The sequence below is a fragment of the Saccostrea cucullata genome, unplaced genomic scaffold, assembly GCF_032062105.1.
Source record: "Saccostrea cucullata isolate Sc308-1 unplaced genomic scaffold, CSIRO_AGI_Scuc_v1 ctg127, whole genome shotgun sequence".
NCBI classification, from domain to species: Eukaryota; Metazoa; Mollusca; class Bivalvia; order Ostreida; family Ostreidae; genus Saccostrea; species Saccostrea cuccullata.
The window spans coordinates 998,020-1,016,897 of NW_026940370.1; the positions used below are offsets into that span (position 1 = coordinate 998,020).

The 18,878-nt window shown below is 33.6% G+C and overlaps 2 protein-coding genes across 4 annotated transcripts in view; one reads left to right on the plus strand and one right to left on the minus strand.

The window, feature by feature from the left end:
• The window catches only part of LOC134255198 (ribonuclease H1-like), a 25,923-nt gene extending 14,248 nt beyond the window's left edge, over positions 1 to 11,675 (plus strand). For all 3 annotated transcript variants that reach the window (XM_062737701.1, XM_062737699.1, XM_062737700.1), the window contains 4 exons: positions 10,273 to 10,327; positions 10,464 to 10,548; positions 10,903 to 11,027; positions 11,246 to 11,675. In XM_062737701.1, the coding sequence (XP_062593685.1) occupies positions 10,273 to 10,327; positions 10,464 to 10,548; positions 10,903 to 11,027; positions 11,246 to 11,353 (373 nt within the window). In that variant the 3' untranslated portion in view covers positions 11,354 to 11,675. The remainder of the gene's footprint in view (positions 1 to 10,272; positions 10,328 to 10,463; positions 10,549 to 10,902; positions 11,028 to 11,245) is intronic.
• A 538-nt stretch (positions 11,676 to 12,213) lies between these two features.
• On the minus strand, positions 12,214 to 15,705 carry LOC134255195 (uncharacterized). Its single transcript, XM_062737698.1, has 9 exons — positions 15,592 to 15,705; positions 15,219 to 15,459; positions 13,971 to 14,116; positions 13,664 to 13,813; positions 13,489 to 13,570; positions 13,203 to 13,372; positions 13,044 to 13,115; positions 12,714 to 12,905; positions 12,214 to 12,474 (listed from the first exon to the last, which is right to left on the minus strand). Exons 1-9 carry the CDS (start codon positions 15,688 to 15,690, stop codon positions 12,265 to 12,267), a joined length of 1,362 nt encoding a protein of 453 aa, XP_062593682.1. The 5' UTR covers positions 15,691 to 15,705; the 3' UTR covers positions 12,214 to 12,264.
• Between the last annotated feature and the right edge of the window lie 3,173 nt (positions 15,706 to 18,878).

Consider the following 18,878-nt stretch of genomic DNA (forward strand, 5'->3'; position numbering starts at 1 on the left):
ATAAATTTTCCTATTTATGGAATATTATTGATTGGATTTTAATTTTTGACAATTTGAATATACATGTACAGAGAGAAATCCCAGCCTTTGAACTTTTTCTATTAAAAAAAAATATGCAAAAGGTTCCCATTTTGTCTGGATAACTCCCTCTACAGCAGTTTTCAAGAAAAAAATTTTATACCCCCCCCCCCACTTTACACACACAGTTTAGGGAGGTATGTGGGAATCAACATCGACAACATGTTTATCCATCCATCTGTTCATCTGTCCATGCATAGGTTATTGAGAAACACTGAAAGCTCTTACTTGGTACAGAAATTGCTTATGATGCTTATGACCCCACAGTATACCCTGGCCTTGACCCAGTCATTCTTGGAAGTTCAAAGTCATTGACTGATAAAGTATAAAACCCTTCTCCATGCTTAAATTTTAAGGTATTAGATGTATAACAGGCATTGTTAAAAAATGAAATTTTACTTTATATTTCCACATCTTTAGTGTTTGGAGGCTTTAATTCCAAAGTTACATAAAGTTTTGTCCAGACATATTTGAAAAAAGTAGGATTTTCAAATCATACCCCCGCTGTCGGAAACAGTGAAGGGTGTGTTATACCAGAAGAGGAATTCTGTGAAATTAATTCACTTTCAGACTGTAATTTTACTTCAGATGAACAAAAATAACATAGACGCTTTATAATAAAAGACTTTTTTTTTCAAAAGTTACAACTATTAACTAGTAAAATTTCCAGATTAAAATACGTTACTCAATGTTAAGTGTGTATTTCTTATAAAAAACAATTAATTCTAATATTTTTAATTAGAAAAAGAAAGGAGTGGGCTAAAAATTACTTTGATACAAAATGACTTTAATCAATGTTGTACAAAAATAAAATACATAAAATATTTTTTACCAGGATATTTTGGAGTAATTAAGCATTTACTACCCCTACCCCCAATTTTAGTATCAGTTTGCTCACTTTGCTGACACACAGATATAACTTTTTCTTCTCAACACCATTAGTATTGTTACGAAATTCGTTTCGTCACTTTTATATATTTCATTGATCACTCGCAGCGTGTGCAGTTGTTATCAGCATATTGATATGTACATGATTGTTGGTTATTAAATAATTGATGAAAAGTTGTAAAAGAAATAAGTTATATGCTGTCAATCATATAATATTGTTTTGGAATCGGGTTCACTGCATTTCGACCCGGTCTCGATCTCGATAGCATGTTTGAAGTCAATTATCACATTTCGTCTTTGAACATTGTAATGTCATTGTTTAAATCAACTTAATAACGTAATAGCTACTTGTACTTATCGTATTTTGGTAGATAAAATCCCATTTTGTATGGTTAGTAATGATTTTCTATTAGAAAACTTCTCTGCGTGCACTTTCCCTGATTTGTTTATACCGGAAGTGGCGTAGGGTCATTCCGGGTCAGCGATTGGCTAATTGAGGTTACCAGTGGGTACAGTAAAGGTATATAAAGAAGCGAAAATTTCGTCTGCTAGAGGAGAAGGGGGGAGAAGTTGGGAGGATACGGAAGCCTCCAGATTATTATCTTACAAGTGCTCCCATCATTGGCAGTCATTTAAAGGGATGGCAGACCCTATGCAGACCAGATGGGTAATTATATTAGTCAAATTATATTAAATAGAGACGCTGAGATATCCCTGTGGGAGACCCATAACTAAGTAGAGTGGGAGACCCATCGACGGGAAAACTTATGGGAGAATTTATGGGAGTTACAATTTATTATTAAAACTATATAGGTCTTACAGAATAGGCACAAATAAATTATATTAAACCAAGGAAAGTATATTTTAGTACAAGTAGCTAATTTTTATAATTATTTTGGGAGATTTAGATTTTACCTACGGGTGGTGGGAGTGACTTCACTTTATAAGAGACTGATATATATTGTATTGTGATTTTTATTATAACAATACTTACATTTAATTGTACATAGTGTAAATAAATTTTATTTGTTGAACTTTTATCCTGACTTAATTATTAATTTATAAGTTAACATACGAGAGTGGAAAGCCCACACAGTTGCCCCACTCTCTCCCGAGGTGGGAGGCGCAACAGTATGATTATGCTTTACTTATATATTGATAAGAGTATAAAACAACATAAACTAGTGCTAATTGTAACGGGGACAGTTACAGATGTTCCCCAAACGCTCCCCAAATCCCTTTTTGTGCTTAATTCCTGTAAGACATTGTAAAAAATATGACCAGTATCGAAGGATTTCATCAAAGAACAGTAAAAGCTAAAATGATATCAACTATATGTCATTTAACGCATTGTACGTGAATGCACGTGCATGTACATGCAAGATGATCATGGCATGTTGTCTAAACAATTAACATATCTATATATGGTGAGAATAAATAAAAAAAATTCTTCACAATATACATTTTTAGGGCTGAAACGATACGCCCCCTCCACGATACGATACGTATTGCAATACTTGTGTCACAATTCAATTTTTTCAATACGATACAATTTAAGAACGAAACTATTCATAAGATTAAAGAAAATGTATTCAGATTTAAAAAACAAAGAGTAAAAGGTGGTGATACAATAGAAATATACTAGCAGGGGTATGCAATTTAAAAACTCAAATACTAGCCCACGGGCTAGTGGCAGCAATAAAGTTACTAGCCCCAAGTAAAAAGTTATTAGCCCAAATATAGGGACAAAAATTAAAATAAAACAAATGTTGAAAAAAAAATTAATCATTGAAAAAGTCAGGGTACTAAGGTCAATCTTTTGAAAATTAAAATTTTATTCTTACTATTAAAATTAAATCATATAAAATTAATGATTATGACAGAAAATAAGAATGAATTTAAAAAAAATATCTGAAGATCTTTCCTTTTCTGATTATTTTGCACTAGCTCATTTAGAATGAAAATAAATTCATTTTGTTTTCATATAAAATCCTTAAATACACTAGAAATATATTTCATGTGAATCACACTGATCTTTCAGTTGATTGAGTGATCGTAAATAATTTAATGAGATATCTGCATGTATATTTACAATAAACAGAGGAAATTCGGATTAGGAAAAAAAAGATCGTATTTGGAAGTAAATAAGTCAGGAAGTACTGCAAAATGGAGAAAATTATGGAGATTTATTGACAGTAGGAGCATGTTGCCTGGAAAATATTCACTGGTTGGGAATTTGATAGCAAAAAATGAGTAAAATACCGTTTGTACTTTATGTATTAACTTACATGCGTAGTTATAATTTTTACTAGCCCGAATTTACTAATTTGTTAATTGCACATCTCTGATACTTGTGGTTCTGTTGATTAAGAACACTTTATTCGTATAAATAATAGCAGAGGCAACCTACTCTGAAACTTTACCGTCCCAATTTTCTTCCTCGTGTGTCAAACTGTTAAAATAAGGTCGAACCCGATCTATTTCAAAGAGTTAACCAAACCCGATTATAAAAAAACGTATCGAACCGAAAATCGAGATGGTGAATCGAAAATTGAACCGAGCACTTATATCGAACAATATCGATATTTCGGTGAATCGTTTCAGCCCTATACATTTTAATGTTTTTTTTAAAAATTGGCCGTTTTGCGTATTTTGCGTGTGCACGTGCATGAATGTATGTTCATGCATTCAATTTTGATAGTACCATTACGTAGGAATCCATTATAGCTATTCATACTCTAAATTTTATCCCGTTTCGTTGAAAACTAAGAAAGTTATAGACATTTAATTTTTCAGCCAATCAGATTGCAGCAATCGTGCATGCACATGCTTTTCATGATAATTCTTATAAACCATGCTGTAGATCTTCATAAAGTATAACAATGTTCAAAATTTCAAAGGATTTTGTCGAAAAACAAGAAAGATATTGAGACTTTAGTTTCAGCCAATCAGAGCGAAGTGCACGTGCATGCGCGTGAGATCTTGCTATTTTGACCATGTCCTCTAGTCTATGCTTCTAATATATCCTTATATTATAAGTTTCAAAACATTCCATCAAAAATTTAAATAGTTACGTCTATATCAATTATATTGGACATTTCTGGCGTTGCACGTGCGCGCTCTTGCAAGCACATGTGCATGCACATGCTTTCATGATAATTCTTTTATATCAGGCTGTAGATCTTCCTAATGTATGACTATGTTCAAAATTTCAAAAGATTTTGTCAAAAAACAAGAAAGATATTGAGACTTTAGTTTCAACCAATCAGAGCAAAGTGCACGTGCATGCGCGTGAGGTCTTGCTATTTTGACCATGTCTTCACGTCTATACTACTAATATATACTTATATTATGAGTTTCAAAGCATTTAATCAAAAAATAGAAAAGTTACGGCTATATCTATTATATTGGTCATTTGACGTGTTGCACGTGCGTGCTCTTGCAAGCACGTGCACGCAAAATGACCTTCGTTCCGCAAATCTACATAACATGCCTACTGACTCTAAAAAGGTTTTACCTTAGTCGGATGTGTAGTTTACAAGATCACTTGCGGAAAAGATTTTCCCAGGAAGAAGAAAAATAATAATAACTAGATACGATCTCGTTGCGAGCAACGAGAGGTCTTCCGTCCGTTTTAAGAAAAGAAACCCACGTAAAATCGAGCTCAAAAGAGATTCAAAATTTTGGTCACAAGGAGGATTGAACCCATGTCGCCAACGTGAATGCGCTTTTTTTTTTAACTATTTTTATCCTCAACGCGCTAACTATTCAGCTATTGGGAGTACTGCTCTAAACATACTTGTGTATACTTTTGCAACAGTTTACCTGTCTAAGAATTATAAAAAGCATTCATAATTTCGCGCCAAACGCCACGAGTAAATATTCGCGCCTTTTCTTTGGACTGATCTATTAAATAGGTATCATAGCTTCAATTAAATTTTAAAAATAAAACATTCTTAGCGCCTTTATTTTATTTCGACGTTAAGAAAGTATATATAACACATTATACACATTTCATATTGTATCTAGCCCAGTTACACTAATGCAGTGAAACGGAAATTAAGTTTTAAGATTGACACTCAATTGCAACTTACTACTTAGCAATTCTTCCTAAAAATAAAAATACAACATTATAAGGTCAAATGTCATTTTTCATTATTCTATCTTCATACAATGGTATATTCTAAATGAAATTTGCCTAAACACCTTCTAGATTTCATAAAATCAAGTGATAGGTAGAGCCTACCTCATACAGCGGTGTGTGTTTCAAGGGAAAGATATTTTAAAATTGTGAGTTAGGAAGGATAACTCCTATCTATAACCCGTTTCCTTGTATAAGTGTAGCATAACACAGAACATGAAAAAAATGGAATGCATTTAAATTCAACATATTTATTATATTACTATCATTCATAAGCAAATGTTGTCATAATTTTAGTTAATGAAACTACATAGAACATGCCTACCATGAAAATATATGTACGTAGAACAAAACTATAAACAACAGGGAGGTAATAAAACGACTTAACATCACCACTTCAATGTACTTTAAAAAATCCTCACCAAAAAGTGCTACCTCTGTTCAAACTGTAATTTTGCATAAAAATATCTTAACATATTTTGCACTTTTTAATTGATGGGTTGGCTTAGGTTAGGCAGAAATACCTATGTAAATAATTTTTTTTCTAGTTGACAAATTCATAACACGTGCGTTTAGAATGATTTTTTGTTAACATTTCAAGTTGTAACAGATAAAAACTGAGTAAGAATAGCTTTCTATGAACCTACAAAAATTATATTTACCTTGTTCGGACGATGTCATATGCCAGGGAAGTATTCCAAATAGAACTCACGACCTGATGTTTTGTTTGTCTATTCAAGAGCAATATCAACAATTCAGAACTTCGGATTATCGTTCTTTATCTCCCCCTAGCGGCCAGCAGAAATGCTATACTACTGTAACGTGTCGGACCTGAGCGGTCAGTAGGTCCGTGCTCGGATTACCGAGTTTTACTGGGGATATGATTGAATGCAATATTTACAGATAATAATATGAAACCTGCCTGGTGTCTTTAAATCAAATGACCTAAGTGCTTTGAACACTTATATATCTTCAGTTAATACCGACACCTGCCTGGTGCCATATGACAATTGCCTCACCATACAACTGACTATATAAGTCAACAGCCACCTGCCTGGTGCCTCTTGATTTAGCCTTTAACACCTGCCTGGTGTCTTACTGCTTTCCAAGTTGCCTATATAACTCTAGCCAAGTAGCTACAATATACTTACACAGTATTTAACTTTGTGAGAGCTTCTCTGTCCTAATGACAAACCTATAGCTAACGTCACACAGCTATATTTTAAGTTGTCACTGACTACGGCGACTTTGCACAACTCGATTTGATCGATACACTAATTGGTTTCTGTACCAAAGTGAAGACACAAACCAATTGGCTGTACTGCCCCCTTGTACCTCAACTTAATCAATGATCACAAGTTATCAGATATCATATTGATAAAATACTACAGACTGCCTTTCTTTTGGCAACACTATTATTATTTTCTAACAGAACATCATTTATCAATATTACTTGTATAATTCTTTTGTCAATTGACCAATTAATTACAATATTTACATTGATTATCTATTATAATATAAACAAGTAACGGGAGGTAACTCCTCCAACCATTTCACTACTACGTGAGAGTCGAAGTATTTTTTTACATTTCATGTATCCTTATGTCAGAATCGTTTAATCAAATGCTCAGCTGCCTCCATAAACCCCTGCTCGCGAAATGGCGGAGTTGACAGAGAGAGCCGCCATCTTGGTCCCGCTTCAGATTTTCAAATGTTAATATCTAGAGTTCAGACAAATCAATATCCAAACAACTTATATAGTAAGCATCAATAGAAGGGTCTTTATTAGCATTCCAAAAATAAACAAAAAATATTCAAAAACAAAAAAGTTAGAAAATACGATTTTTTTAATTCGTTTCTCCTAACGACAGGAAGTACCAACGACGAACGAAAGGTCGCGTCCTGGATAGTATATATCACAATCTATAATCCCTAAAAGTTTCATGTTGATATCTTTTACCGTTTTTGAGTTTAATCGTGGACAAAATGTCATTTTAATTTCAGGAAATGTCCTGTGACTTGGCACCAGATAGGAATTTTCAAAAAATCGCTCAGATAGATCAAGTTCATGTTACGACACATCTTTTCTGAAAATTTCATGTAATTCCATCCAGTAGTCTTCGAGAAATCGCGTGCACAAAATTAGAAAGTCAAAAAAATAATAAGAATAATAATAACTAGATCTTTTTGTCATTCAACAAAAACGGAGGGCTTTTCGATCCCTTAAAATAAAGAATCTTAAAAAGAAAATCAATTTTACACATTGAAAAAAATGGTATAGTACAATATGGCAAAAGTTGTTTTGAGATCAATACTTAATTGGAAACATAACATTTCTCCTTGTACATCAGTGTCTACTCAAAGAGACAGAACTCTTTCGTGGTTATTAAACACATTCGAAAATGTGCTGTTTTTCAATCCTCTAAAATTCCTATAAGGGGATAAAAAGTGACCCCACGGCCCATAAGTTTTGAAATGTACTCTTTATGCTTGATATAATACGAAAATAAGTTTGAAGATTGGTTGAGAATTAAAAAAGTTACAGAGAAAAAGCTGTTTTCTGCAATGACCCCTAAAATCCCTTTTATTTTTAGGGATTTTTATTTTCATACCTATCCACCTGGAGACAATGCTGGAGTCAATATTCATATGAAATTTCACGAGAATTGCTTGCCTACCTTTTGAGATAATGGAACAAACGTGATTTCAAATTTAACATAGAAATCTCCCTAGGCAATTTTAGGAAACTCATAAAACCGGAAGTACTCTTCAGATGCATACCAACATTGAAACATAGACAGCATATAAGGTTCCAAACAGATGGGGAAAGGGAGATAACTCTTGCAGAAATATTTTCTAAAAAACATAAAAATGCAATATTTCAGGCCTCTAAAACTCCTATAAGGCGTAACAAAGTGACCCCACGGCATATATTTTTTAGACTGTCCTTTGAATGCTTAAATCAAATCTGAAAACTATTTGAAAATTCTTTGAGAAATAAAAAAGTTACAGGCAAAGGTCTGTTTTTAATGTTGGCCCCTAGAAATCCCTTATTTTCCATACTTTTAATTTTCTAATCTAATAATGTCACAAGAGTATCAGAGTCAATATATATACCAAATATTACAAGAAAATCTTAATTACTTTAAGAGAAAATGTGCCATGATTAATTTAAATTTAATATAAAACTTTCAAGACCCATAAAACCGGAAGTTCTGTTCTGATTGATATGAAACTTATATCACATGTTCTACTGATTGGTTTTAACATATTTCTATGCTCAAATTAATTTTTGTAACGTAAATGTGACTTTCAAAAATTTCATCCCCCCTTCTTCAATGTTTGAAGTCTTATATCTCGAAAAGAATCTGTGGTCAAAAGTTACGTACGCGCACTTTTTTATTGGACTAGGTCTCCAGAATTCATATCTTAAATTTGGGAGTCGACATATTAAAATTAAAATTGTTTTCAGCTTCTTTAGAAATTTCAGTTTTCCTTTAGTAGAAACCGGAAGTGACTTTACCGGAAGTTGTTCTTGTTTCACGCACGTGAGATTTAAATTTGCTATTTAGTGGTTATAAAATAAAATACCTATTATTAAAGGTATTCCCCAAAAGCTGAACGATAGAGGTGTTCAGTATAATAATAATAATAATAAACAAGACGAAAACAATAGGTCTTTTCGACAAAAGTCGAAAAGCCCTAATAATAATAAGAAACAGTAGAATCACTATAAGGTCTTCCGTGAAGACGGAAGACCTTAATAATAAGAAACAGAGTAAAAACAATATGTTCCCCAACTTCGTTTGGGGAACATAATAAATAAGCCTTATAACATTGTTAACAATGTCCTTGACCTTTTAACCTTGGAAAAAAAAACGTATTTATACACTTGTACAAGAACAATTCTGGGAGATAAAAAAAATGTACATGTAATCTAGTTCTTATGTTAGCTAAAAAAGTATGGTATTTTTTCCACATATGTACAGAAAATTGCAAAAATCATGAAAATGAAATCAATTTAATATAAATATTTATTATGATATCCCCCCTCCTCAACTAATTTTTCTCTATGAAATAAATACCTAGATTAAAAAAACAAATGTGTTTTCCCTATTTTTATTTTCAAAAAAACTAATAATAGAAATGATTTAGTCCTTAAGGTTTTGTTCTTTTTTTTTAATTAACTCCCTCTCTGTTACGGTTATTTTATAAACCTTTAATTAAGAACCAGGAAGATTTTTTTTTCCTTTTGGAAACACAACCTTAGTATACAGTCATGTAGTTATACAACAAGAAACATCTGTTATGTCCATGGTTTCGCACTGTTAGGCGCACAGAAATTTTTTTTTTTTTCATCAGAGAAAACTTCAGAATTTTCTGAATTGCAGGGAATTTTTTTTTATGCAAACGAATGTACCGATCTATAGCTGTACATGTAACCGCGGTCTAGTTTATCGATTAACATGATTATAGATGCACAGTTCCGCGTGTTTCTTTACTATGTTTACTGAAAAACGACTAGAAATAATGAAAATCTGTTAATAAATTACATACTAGTAGTTTAAAGAAATAGAAAATATTACCTCGTTTTCTTTACACATCGAAAGATGTGCTATTTTTAGAACTTGGAAAAACCCAAGTATGTATTTTACTTTAAAAAGAATGTTTATGCGGCAATTTGTCTAACAAAACTACCATATCATGGTTTTATATCAATTTAACATTTGTTCTTTCCTCTGTTAAGTTTTTTTTCATCTGCTCTGATGACATGTATAATGCCACCGTCTATCAAGCCGTGTCGACAAAAAGCCATTCTTGTTTACGACGGTCGATAACTCTGAAGACGTAAACAGTGTTACGACATCGGCAATCATCGGCAAATGCCGTCATTTTTACCGGAAGTGCCCTGTTATACATCTAAATCCTTAACTTCACAATGGAGAATCATGGGAGCATATACTGAGTACAAAGATTGCTTATGATCCAAGATTGTATCTTGAACTTGATCCAAGGTCATTCTGATAAGTTCAAGGTCACTGGCAGAAAAAGTATAAAATTCTTAATTAGGTTATGATTTTTTGCCTACCCTACAATACATATCCTGTTGCAGGACTCTTGCTTTTTGATTGGTATTTAATTCTAGTTTATATGATTTGTTTCAGTAATGTGAGTGAGAAATTGCCAGGAAGGCCAACAAACAACAGAGCAGAGATACATGTGAGTTTATACGTTGTTGATTTTGTGTGTGTGTGTAAATACAAGGGATTTGACTAAATCTGATAGTGATCTAACTTATTAAGAAGCAACAGTACTTTTCATGAGAATAATTTATATATTTTTATTTCTGTTGCAGGCAGCAAGAGTTGCTGTGAAACAAGCTAAAGAAAGAAACATGAAAAGTGTTACTGTTGTGACAGATAGCCAGTTTCTCATCAATGGTAATTTTTTTGTAATATTCATTAGAAATAAATAAATAATTTTGAAGTACTTAATCTTTAGCATAAACATATTCATGTCAAAATGTTAAAAATGTTTTATTTCCTTTTATGTCTTAGATTGATGTTTTCAAAAGTTTGAATTAATAGTTGTGCATTCAAGGACCTGTACATGTTAAATTAGACAAAAAAGTGACTTATGTTATGAGGAGGTAGAGAAACAGATGGTTTATTTAGCTCGTATGCTTCAGGAACAAGAACTTCTTCCTTTTTAGCTAGCATGTAAGCACCACTTAAGGTCAATTAATGATTCTAACTTCCAAAAATTCAGTCTCACAAATTGATCTTTATTTGTAGGGATGACATCTTGGATTCACAGTTGGAAGATGAATGGATGGACATTGTCAGACAAATCTAAAGTAAAGAATGTTGAGGATTGGAAAGCATTGGATGCTGAGATGAAAGACATCAATGTCAAATTTGTAAGTTATACATTTTCTCTTTATTTGATGAATGGTAGAATAACCATCTTTTAAGTTTACGTATGTGCAACAATTTGATTGACCTATGTTGTTCAGGATAATTAAGTTTACAATTAACATCACTCGATTTTATTAGATAAAGCCATGTGCTTAGGTTTATTTGATTCTTACCTGAATGCCAAAGCTTAACACAAATACTTTCACACACATTTTAACAGAAGCATGTACGAGGCCATACAGGGGTCGGTGGAAATGAGGAGGCAGATAGGTTGGCCAATGAAGGAGCCACGAAAACTGCATCAAAGACTGGAAAATCCTGGTTCTAATGATGCTGAAGTGATGTGATTTATTGGTACAGGTTGACCAAGCACTCGCTATTCTGTCCATTTGTGCCAAGTGCAGAATCTGATGTGTAATTTCAGAACTCTGTTTGAGTCAGTATATGTTACATCATCATTCATGGTGCTGTTTATGTTAATGGAATGTTTGTTTTAATTCATCTATAGATTAGGACTTAGCTTAGTTACGATATACACATTATAGATCTTACATTACTTTAAAGATGTACATTATTTTGATTACTTTACTTTAAAGATGTACATTATTTTGATTTTTTGTTTGTTTAATAAACTGTTCTGTGATGAACAAGTTTGTTTTGGTTAGGAAAGTTAGTTTGCGGGTGGGCAGATAGCCTAGGTGTTAGAGTTCGTCTTGAATTAGGTGGCCTGTCGCCATGATTCAAATTCCTGTCTAGTCTGGTAAATTTCCTCCCTCCCTTTTCAATTTGGTGCCTTGCTTTGCCTTATAAAGTGTAAGGAATTGCAAGAGAAGAGTAGATAGTTGATAATTTTCGGGGAGGGGGGAATGTTGTGGTGTAGCAGATTTTTTGCCAAAGATGATTTTATTTTCAGGATTTGGGGAGATGGTGGTCAGTCATTTCCTATAACCATATACTTATTCAATGTTATTCCTGCAATTGATGACAGGTATAGAAAACCATGTGAACACTTTTGTAGTTTTATGGAAATAATGTAAAAAATTATTTAAAGATGATAAATAATGGTGATATACATGTATTATGCCTAAATCACACAGTTAACTGGACTGTTTAAAACTATTTTACTGTGAGCACTAATATTCCGATATCCCTTTACAGTGCTTACTCAAAATATGAATACTGTCTAAATATTTTTTTAACATTCATCATAACTTTACATGAAATGCAATTGTTTCTTTGCTATGATTTCTGAACAATGTATGCTGCAGCAGATAAGAGTTCAGAATGCTTTGGCTCTTCTGTTGCTGTACAGCCATCAACGAGGCCTCTAATGAGCGCCTTGTATTGGTTCTGCTTGAAAACTGGCCATTGGTTTAATCTTATGTTCAAATTATCATGAGCTTCTAATGTAGCTTCTAGGTAGTGTAGAGGAAGTTCACTTCCAGTTGCCTAAAAAGAAATATTCAAACCATTTATAACCAAGAATAGGATTAATTTAAGAGAAGTTGGATTTCAATTGATTGATTTAAAATAGCTGTGTAATTGATTGATTTTAAGTAGCTGTGTGTTAATAAGTGTTAAGAGATGGTTGCAATTGGATTTTAGGCATAGGACATTACCAAGCCTAATCACATCCTCTCTGAGCTATTTATAGTTTCTGTCAGATATCACAGACTTTATAAACTAACCATTTGAAGTATTTCTGGAGCGAGTTTTAAACCACCTTCTGACTTCAACATAAACGTAATCAGAAATTGTCCGAGTAGAGTTTTCGTGGAAATGTCAGACACATCCATAACTGCACATTTTATATCTCTTATCCCTAGAGATATTTTCTGCAATAGAGCTCGTAGACAGGTGATAACAGGTAAAACCGCTTCCTGAAATTGACCGATTATCATTCATTACAGTTATACTTTAATTAATAACATTGAACATGAACAAAAAAGTCGATTAAGTACTGAAACATACTGTATACGAAATGGCAACGAAAACGAATGCTAAAAAATCTTCTGTACCTTTAAACGCTTTGCGTCTTCTAGATTCTGAACCTTGTAGATTGTCAAAACATCTAAACAGTCTAAAACGATCTGTAGTGAAAGAAATGCAAACATCACAGCAAACCATTAAAGAGAAATGTAGAAAGTTCCTTAAATATGGTAGAAAAATAATTTTACCGTTTTGTCACACATGAAACTAAACTCAATGACTTTATAGTAGACGTCTAGATGGTGAATCAACGCAAGTAACATCCTCTGTTTCTGATGTGTAGTCCCACGTTTCACAAGTTTCTGGCACTCCAGTGCAATGGCTTTGACACAAGCTCCTTTTCTTTTGTCGTCCAATTCTAAGAAGTATTTTCCTAATGTTTTCATCAACTAATAAATGTGTTTTCTTATTTTCATAGCAAATATTTTAATTCATGATTAAGGTTTACAATTATCTGTCGAAGACCATATATACCTCCTGAGAACTCTTCCAGTTTCTTAACAAGTGCGTGAACACATTCATCATATAACTCATATGACCTTGAACGTTTCCATATCTGAAATTTATCAAATAAGCTAAACCCTTTTAAGAATAAATATATAGAGAGAATTTAAAAGAATATAAAAAGTTTTATTTGAAGTAAACTCACCTCCTCAGATACACAGTTACTTTGAGAACATATACAGAAAATATTGACGAACTTTCTAATAGTGTCGCTTTCATAAGCCCTAAATATTAGGCAGTTCAAGATTTCCATAACCACGTATGCAACCGAGATGTTTCTTGCACAAATTTTGATCTACAAATCGCAAAACTTCAAAATCACAAATAATCATTATTTTTTCACAACTGGATGCATCCATCGATCGATCGATCGATATATAGTTTTGCACAAGAGAAAATTTAATTTAAAAGCAAATTACAGATTTTTTTACTATCAGTAATAGGAGAATTACCAAAGGGACGTTCCGTATTTTATGTTTGAAAGATGAAGGTAGAACCATTTGACTGCAGTCACTAACTAACTGTAATAAATCTCTTTCTAGGAACTCTCTTCTCTCCAAATAAATCAACTCTGTTATAAAACCGATAGAGTCCAGGTCTGACAAAAAATAAATTAGTCTTTGGTTGATTACATTGTATGTTGTAAATGTAATTATATTTAAGAATTCATATGGAGACGTGTATAGACAGTAAGCCTTTGCATGGCGCTTACAATCTTACGAGCACCATTGAATACTTTTTTTTTAATATCGTGCAAAGAAACGCCTTCAGGTCTAATGTCCGAATGCTTGGCAATGGAACAAATCATTACCTATGTTGAGTCAGAGACTCAAAGCTGACCACGATTCGTAAAAGGAATTTTTCCGTCATTCTTTTTTTTCTTCTTTTTTATATATTTGTAGGTGTAACGAATGCAAATGGTGTACCCCATTGACGATATCGTAGATAGTGACATCTTATATGGCGTTATAAAGTCGTGTTAAGGTCAAGATCTAGTAAATGAAAGGTGCCTACAGATTTATCAAATTTGAGAAATGAATTCCTTTATTGATGCTTTACAACTTTAGCTTGGTCAGAAAGGGTGTTTCGGGGCATAATTTGTAGGTGAACAAGATGAAATACTGTATTTTAAACTGTCATTTTCAATGAAAAATTAAGAAAACCAGTCATGAATACGGGAGTTTTTTTCGTATTCGGCAAAGGAAATGTATCCAGATTGCCTACAGTCTCTCAGAAAACGGTAATTAGTATGTTCATGGCCTCTTCTTTAAATCAATTTCAAATTTAATAAAGGTATCCGGTTTACTTTACATATGATTTCAAATTGAATGACATGAAAATACCCTATTTTCTATATAATTCTGCTAAAGCCGTAAAGTACGGGAAAAGGAAAGTTGAAATTGATTATGACGTCATAATGGATCTAGCACCAAAAATTAGTCCAAAGTAATTTAGTAGATCTTGACCTTAAGCGCCGCAAACGACATTCAAACTTAAACCTCCCGATCATTAAAAGAGTGCCCTACCACTAAGCTCCCAATACCGATTGTATCTTATTGGAATATGCATTCTGAATACTTGGATAATTCGACGAGAGTTGTGTTTTACGAAGCAACGTCTTTGTAAATATTACATTGATTTGATGAAAAAAAAACTTTCATCTTTACAATATTATTTCAGAAAAAAATAGTAATTATTACCTTTCCCTTCAGAAAATTTGCCAAGTTTTTCAAATATTCTTTCAAACAAACGTTTCTGCAATGGTTTTGGGAAATTCTTGATGGATGTAATGATCGATTCCCATACAGGTGTCTCTGCTGGATGACACATATCTATCAGAGTTAGACAGAGATCTGAGTAACCGTGAAAATCATCCTCTCTAATGATATTTAAACTGTCCATTTGACTCGACACTTTTGTTTGACAAACCGTTCTTGAAATCTGCTAAGGAAAATACAAATATTGATAATCTTCAAGTGATTGTGAATACTTTTCTCTATGCAAACACTATACATTATATTTTGAACGCTATTTGATTTGAATTTGTATCCTTTCTTGAAATCTTACACTCACCTGTTTGAAAAAGATCGGAATTACTTTTTGCCTCTTTACACCAAAATTACAAACCGAGAAGGAATTCAAGTCCGTTGGTGAAATCAGTTTCTTTATCATTTTCTGTTTAAAAATAAATAAAACATATGAAGCTCAAAATACATGATCATTCATAACAGTACACGTTTCAGACGAAAAGAGCAGGGACGTAGCATCGTTTTTGAAAAGGGGCAGCCAAATAGCGAGAAAAGGGCAATCAGAGATTACAGAGCTCATCTCAACGAATGATCATCTTTTAATAAGGCAAAGTCCCACATTAAAGTAATAATCTAGAAGTGTACATCCCAAGATGCAACATTAAGGCTATTTTGATCCAGCATCCTAAGCAAGTCCATAAGTGTGTATCGTCCATGCAAGTTTGGTCAACATAAGGCTTATCAATACTTTAGATAATCTGCCCACAAACACTTTTTTCTGTAAACTCGTCAGGTCAGATCCAGCATACGAAGCAAGCCTGGAAGTGTGCATCCTTATATAGATGTATCATTCATGCAAGTGGTCAACATAAGAGCTTATATAGTTACTTAGAAATGAGACCTGCTCCGAAAACTTTACACTGATCACTCATCCAGAAAACAGGTCAGATCCAGCATCCGAAGGAAGCCTGGTAGTGTGCTGCATCCTAAGATGTATCACCCATGCAGGTTTGGTCAACAAAGGACTTATAGGTACAGTGAACTTAAAAGATCTGCACCAAAAACTTTAACCTGCTCACTCATCCGGAAAAGGTGAGTCAGATCCAGCATGCGAAGCATGAATGGTACTGTGCATCGTTAAATGTATCTTTCTTGCAAGTTTGGTCAATATAAGGCTCATAGTTATACTTGGAAATGAGACCTGCACCAAAAACTTTAACCTGTTCACTCATCCAGAAACACTAACCTCATACCTGGTCATTCCTTTGCTGAAATCGCAGCATTTGAAACGTAGACTGGCACAATGGAACACACTAGAAACATCTTCCTTACATCTCTGATTAATTTTGGACACATAAAGAGAAAACTGTACCAAAATCATTGAACATGGACGCCGAGGGTATCACATATAATAAGTTCCCACAACTTCGTTGCAGTGAGCTAAACACTTAGCTTACCTTAAAATACTTTACAAGCCAAAAAAAGGGGTGTGTGCCAAACTCGAAAATCATATTTTCAGGGGAAGGGGTTAGGTTCCAATTTCTTTCGGTACTAAATTGCAAACAAGAGGCCCATGGGCCACATCACTCACCTGAGCAATGTAGCTAGGAAAAAAGCATAAATCACTTTATTTTTGAAAAGTTAAAAATGGTCCCAACCAATCCTTAAAAGGGAGAGGGTATGACTTGAAAAAACTTGAATCTACACTAACTAAGAATGCTTGCATATTTCTTTATCTACCTGCGGCTTTATTGTCCTAAACATTTGAACTTACATTGTGGCCCCACCCTACCCCCAGGGGCCATGACTTGAACACAATTGAATCTACACTATGAATAGGACTAATCATAACTTTGCTATTGTGGCCCCGCCCTACCCCCAGGGGTCATGATTTGAATAAACTTGAATGTCCACTATCTGAGGATGCTTCCATAAAAATATGATCATTCATGCCTTTGCTATTCCAGAGAAGAAGATTTTTAAGGAATTTTCCTATATATTTCTATGTGAAACTTTGATCGGCCATTGTGGCTCCGCCCTACCCTAGGGGTCATAATTTGAACAAACTTGAATCTACACTACCTGAACATGCTTCCATAAAAATATTATCATTCATGCCTATGCTATTCCAGAGAAGAAGATTTTTAAAGAATTTTCCTATATATTTCAATGTAAAACTTTGATGGGCAAATGTGGCCCCGCCCTACCCCCGGGGGTCATGATTTGAAGAAACCTGAATCTACACTACCTGAGGATGCTTCCCTATAAGTTCCATATATTCTGGCACAGTGGTTCTTGAGAAGAATATTTTTAAAGAATTTTTTTATTTATTTCTATGTAAACATTTGATCAGCCAGTGTGGCCCTGCCCTACCCCCGGGGGTCATGATTTGTACAAACTTGAATCTACACTACCTGAGTATGCTTCCCTATAAGTTTCTATAAGTTTCATCTTTCCTGGCACAGTGGTTCTTGAGAGGAATATTTTAAAAGAATTTTCCTATATATTTCTATGTAAAACTTTGATCGGCCAGTGTGGCCCCGCCCTACCCCCGGGGCTCATGATTTGAACAAACTTGAATCTACATAACCTGAGTATGCTTCCCTATAAGTTTCATCTTTCCTTGCACTGTGGTTCTTGAGAAGAATATTTTTAAAGAATTTTCCTATATATATATTTTTTTATTTTGCTTGAGAATTTTCCTTTTCTGCATAATTAAGTTGTACATATTGCATCTCTCTTATGATATGAGTGCAGAACTGTAGCTTTAAAAAAAACTACGTAGAAACTTGAACGACCTGCTCGTCACTCTTCGGGAATCTGGTGTTAGGATTCAGTTTGCTTTTAAAGTTTGTACTAAGTGCATCGACCGTTGCTATGTAGGCCTAACGTTGGATTTGTACATGTAGGGTGAGTTCACCATGCATCGGACACATACCTTGCTTCGGACAACTCTAGGCAATAAACTCTCTTTCAACTTATGAGTTCTGTGTATTTATTTGTTTCTGTCATAAAGACCAAGATTCAAATTTTTTAATGATACCGATTGTGTTTATCATGTTGTGATAAAAATACCCCGTAAATGGCCTTGAAGTTACGTCATATTTTACATCATCAAAGGGGAATAACCCGAAATTTATGATTTTGCAATTTTTAGAGTTATCGTTCTTTTAAATTCGACTTCCACGGAACGAGTCGGACTTTGGTGAATTTTGTCAGGGATTGGCAATTTTACATAAATTAGAATTAAATTTCACTTCAATGTTTGTCTAATTCTTATTAGAGCTGGTTTTAACTAGTATGCTATTTTCACCGTACATCGGACACAAATTAACCCATGCATCGGACACTTTTCGATGCAAAGGTAAGTACTACCATTTTCATACAGAACCCAGCTGACAGCTGTTTTTTGCGGAAAAAGAAAATGAAAACTCTATATTTTCAGTCAAAATACAAGTTATCGATATATGACGTCTGGAATTTTACTCTGTTTATTTCTACAAACCCGAGTATGATGAACCATGAGAAAAAGGCGCGAATTACGGCATGATAAGCATTTTATTAAAGCATTTCTAAGGCAGAGTGAGGTCTCTAGAATCGTTCTTCATTTGT